The sequence below is a fragment of the Arachis hypogaea genome, chromosome 15 (genome assembly GCF_003086295.3).
Source record: "Arachis hypogaea cultivar Tifrunner chromosome 15, arahy.Tifrunner.gnm2.J5K5, whole genome shotgun sequence".
Taxonomy (NCBI): domain Eukaryota; kingdom Viridiplantae; phylum Streptophyta; class Magnoliopsida; order Fabales; family Fabaceae; genus Arachis; species Arachis hypogaea.
This window is the reverse complement of record NC_092050.1, coordinates 112,143,992-112,149,100: the sequence shown is the minus strand read 5'-3', so window position 1 is coordinate 112,149,100 and position 5,109 is coordinate 112,143,992. Positions and strand designations below refer to the sequence as shown.

The window sequence follows — 5,109 nt, the reverse complement described above, 5'->3', positions numbered from 1 at the left end:
GATATCCTACGCAATAGATAAACAACTGAAATCGTTGCGATCCAGTTTTAGTGCTGAGAATACTTAGATATCAAGAAATACCACATGCCGTGTAATTTTCAAATCTCAAATTGCATAAAGTACCCTTCATCTTTACTTAAATTGCATTTAGCCCCAAGTCTTTATAAAAAATTAGCACCTCGCACTTAGTTGACACTTGAGTACTTGACAGTCCGACCCTTTCTTTCATTCTTTTTGTTGACTGCTACAACTTTTGTATCTTCGTTTGTTTTTGTTCTTCTATGTTGTTGCACCACGAGCTATTTTCTTATTGGGATTTTTTACGATGAAGAGAACCATTGGACAAAAAGTACACCCGAATAATTTTATTAGAAGACATTTTTATTGATAATAAAATTTGAGTGCAATTTTGTTGACGACAAAATTATTCGTATATATTTTTAGTGGTTTATCCATTCTAAATTTTAAAAACATGTGCAATGCATATAATAATTTTTTTTGAATTTTTTTCTACTAAAAAAAATAGTATTTACTTTTCAATAAGATTTTACTCTTTACTATAATATTAACTTTTTTTTATTAGTTTAATTAGTGACTTAACTTTTTTTTGTTAATATTAACTAATTTTTTAAAAATTTATTTTTTTATTCTAAATTATTAATTATAAATCCTAAATTTTAAAATTTATATCCTAAATCACAACTCTAAACTCTAAAAATACCAAAAAATTGAGAGTTAAACAAATTATAATAAAAAGTTGACTAAAGTTATCTTACTTGGTTTGGCATACTTTTTTCTTTTATACTAACCGACAATTTTTATTAAGGGAGAGGGCATCAGGTCCAAAAAGAAAAACAAGAAGCAAATAAGAAAAAAATATCCACATAAATCAATTTGGGTTGGTCGAGTGGTAGTTCACTTGTCCGCTTAAATAAATATTGGGAGTTCGAATTTTAGTTTGTGCATGCAACAATCAATTGACCAACAACAGACCCTTAACTGAAGTTCAGATTCGCGACGAATTAATGTTTAATCTCTCGTATTGAGAGATACCGTGAACAATATATATATATATATATATATTGTTACGGATCTGGCCCACGGATCCTATACTCGGAACGGTCCCCGAACCCGGTTACCCGGATCCGACCCGCTTCGCCCTTCCAGAAGGCCCGAAACCGACCCACTAGAGCTCCTAACCAACTTTCGAATTCAAACGTCTCCCTTATCTTAATCAAGTAAGATAAGATAAGATAATTCAAACGTCTCCCTTATCTTAGCCAAATAAGATAAGATAAGATATTCACCATCACCTATAAATAGAGGACCCAAGTCCCTCTGGGTATTCATTCATTCCTCACACCTTCTACCTCTTAGATCTATTCTGACTTGAGCATCGGAGTGTCTTTGCAGGTACCATCCCCCATTGCTCCAGTCAAGTGATCCGGCATCTGCCTCAACCCGCAAGTTCTTGATCCATCTCTCAACCCGTACCAGAGACATCTTGTACATTGGCGCCGTCTGTGGAGACTTTGCAACGTTGTGGCGGCATGGCGGATAACACAGAAGAGCAATCATCAAACTCAGATTTCTTGCGTGTAACTGAGAGCAAAAAGGAACAATGTTTCCTTAACTTGCATCACCTTTGCAGTGATAACACACCTTCGCCCTACTCCAACGGCGAAATCCCAAAGGAATAATGTTTCCTTAACTTGCATCACCTTTGCAGGGATAACACACCTTCGCCCTACTCCAACGGCGAAATCCCAAAGGAATAATGTTTCCTTAACTTGCATCACCTTTGCAACGATAACACACCTTCGCCTCCCTTTAGTGGGACACCTCCACCTCTTGGACCCTCTCATTCACCACTCCCTCATCCGTGTCTCCAAGCGCCATGGCCCCATCTTCTCCCTCTATTTTGTCTCCATGCCCACCGTGGTTGCTTCTTCTTTGGAACTCTTCAAGCTCTTCCTCCAAACCCACGAGGTCACCTTCTTCAACACTAGGTTCCAAACCTCTGCCATCCGCCGCCTCACCTATGACAACTCTGTCGCCATGATCCCCTTTCGGACCTTACTGAAAATTCATAAGGAAGCTCATCATGAACGACTTCCTTAAACGCTACCACCGTGGCCAAGCTCAGACCTCTCAAGAGCCAAGAGATCAAGAAAGTTCTCAAGGTTCTTGCACAGATGCGGGGGACAGCCAAATCGTGGCGGCATGACGGAGAACCTCGAGGAGCAATCCTCCACCCAACGCCCCAACTCCCGAACTCCAAGATAACACTCCTCCCACCCACGGGAGGATAATAAGCGCGGCACATCGCCAACCAACCCCAACCCAGCAACAACCAAGAGAGGACAACCGTCCTCCCACTGAAGCCCGGCCACTCGACGGCCTAGGAGAGAAGGCGGTCCAGATAATCCAAGAGCTGTGCCTCAGGGTGCAAGACCTCAAAGGCTGAGTTACACCCAAAGAAAAGCACAACGCCAAAAACGGAAGTCACGCAACCTCCAGATCAAGATATCGCCATGAAACCAGGCACAGCGGATCGCCAGAACAGCGACATGCCAAGAGATACAATCGTAGCATCTCCCGTGACCACAGACACGACAGGATGCCTGAACGACGACACGGCAAAAGGTATGATCGCAGTGTCTCACGCAACCCGGCTCATCAACATGACACGGACGACGATCGACGACATCAAGAGGCCAAACGCACAAGAAGTGACCACGTGATAATGGGAGCCACTCCCTTCACTGAAAGAATCCTGAAAGAAAAACTCCCTAAAGGCTTCGACAAACCTACGGATATTAAGTACGACGGAACCAAGGACCCCCAGGAGCACCTAACGGCCTTCAAGGCCAGGATGAACCTGGAAGGGGCCGCTGACGCGGTCCGAGGTAGGGCCTTCCCGGTAACCCTAGCCGGGCCAGCGATTAAATGGTTCAACGCCCTCCCCAACGGATCCATAACTGGCTTCCATGATATCTCACGGAAGTTCATGGCCCAATTCACCACCAGAATCACCAAAGCTAAATACCCCATCAGCTTATTGGGAGTCACCCAGAGACAAGACGAGTCCATGAGAAAATACCTCGATCGCTTCAACGATGAATGTTTAACGGTCGACGGACTCATGGACTTAGTCGCAAGCCTTTGCCTAACTAACGGGCTCATGAATGAAGACTTCCGGAAACACCTCACTACCAGACCGGTGTGGACCATGCACGAGATCTAGAGCGTCGCAAAGGAGTACATAAACGACAAAGAAGTAAAGTAGGGCCTTGCAGACAAGGTCAGGAGTATAGCACACCTACGGGAGCTAGCCCTAAAATAGAGAATAAGCCTAAGGTACAATGGCAGCATGGTACGACGAGACTTCCGACCAGGAGACCTCATCTTACGACAAAACAACATCGGTCTACCCACTCCCGGAAAAGGGAAGCTCACGCCCAACTAGGAGGGTCCCTACCAAATCAAGACGGTAATCGGAAAAGGAGCCTACAGGCTCGAAAGACTAGATAGGACCAAGCTCCCAAGATCCTGAAATTTCACCAACTTACGGTGCTACTATATGTAGAAACATCCTTCTAAAGCAACAAGATCGAGGTCGTTTAAGACTATCTCTTTACCTTTTATATTTTGGCTTCTTCACTTTCATTTATTACTTAAGTTATTCAATCGTATATTTTCTTACTGGGCACTCTTTCCTACCCACATCGGGAGGTTTTAACGAGGCCCAAACCACAAATGAAATTCATTATTTCAAAAGCATTGCCCCGTCAGACGACAAGAACTAAACGCGGCTACACCCAAGGATCGATCACCCCGAGGCCAACAAAACGGATGTCCAAATAATAAAACGGATATCCAAATAAGTAAACGGCTACTTGGGAATCGATCATCCCTAGGCCAACAAAACGGATATCCAAATAACAAAAAATGGCAGCCTGGGGATCGATCACCCCGAGGCCAACAAAACGGATATCCAAATAATAAAACGGATATCCAAATAAGCAAACGGCTACCCGGAAATCGATCACTCCGAAGCCAACAAAATGGATATCCAGATAACAAAACGGGTATCCAAATAACAAAAAATGGCGGCCTGGGGATCGATCACCCCGAGGCCAACAAAACGGATATCCAAATAATAAAACGGATATCCAAATAAGTAAACGGCTACCTAGGAATCGATCACCCCTAGGCCAACAAAACGGATATCCAAACAACAAAACGGGTACCCAAATAACAAAAAATGGCGGCCTGGGGATCGATCACCCCGAGGCCAACAAAACGGATATCCAAATAAGCAAACGGCTACTTGAGAATCGATCACCCCGAAGCCAACAAAATGGATATCCAGATAACAAAACGGGTATCCAAATAACAAAAAATGGCGGCCTGGGGATCGATCACCCCGAGGCCAACAAAACGGATATCCAAATAATAAAACGGATATCCAAATAAGTAAACGGCTACCTAGGAATCGATCACCCCTAGGCCAACAAAACGGATATCCAAATAACAAAACGGGTATCCAAATAACAAAAAATGGCGGCCTGGGGATCGATCACCCCGAGGCCAACAAAACGGATATCCAAATAATAAAATGGATATCCAAATAAGCAAACGGCTACCCAGGAATCGATCACCCCGAAGCCAACAAAATGGATATCCAGATAACAAAACGGGTATCCAAATAACAAAAAATGGCAGCCTGGGGATCGATCACCCCGAGGCCAATAGAACGGATATCTAAAAAACAGAACGGATATCCAAATAAGTAAACGGTTACCCAGGGATCGATCACCCCGAGGCCAACAGAACGGATATCCAAAAAATAGAACGGATATCCAAATAAGTAAACGGCTACCCAGGGATCGATCACTCCGAGGCCAACAAAACGGATATCCAAATAATAAAACGGATATCCAAATAAGTAAATGGCTACCCGGGAATCGATTACCCCGAAGCCAACAAAACGAATATCCAAATAACAAAACGGATACGAAAATCCAAATAAGCTAAATAAACAAAGTCTTGAAATCTGGCCACCAAGAGGTCTTAAAAAAAAAGTTCACAATAACGGCCCAAAAA

The 5,109-nt window shown here is 43.3% G+C and overlaps 1 protein-coding gene across 1 annotated transcript; it reads left to right on the top strand.

Moving 5' to 3' along the window:
• Nucleotides 1-2,620: 2,620 nt before the first annotated feature.
• Nucleotides 2,621-3,247, top strand: LOC140179283 (uncharacterized). The gene has a single exon (XM_072217995.1). The coding sequence runs from the start codon at nucleotides 2,621-2,623 to the stop codon at nucleotides 3,245-3,247; it is 627 nt and encodes a 208-aa protein (XP_072074096.1).
• Nucleotides 3,248-5,109: the final 1,862 nt, after the last annotated feature.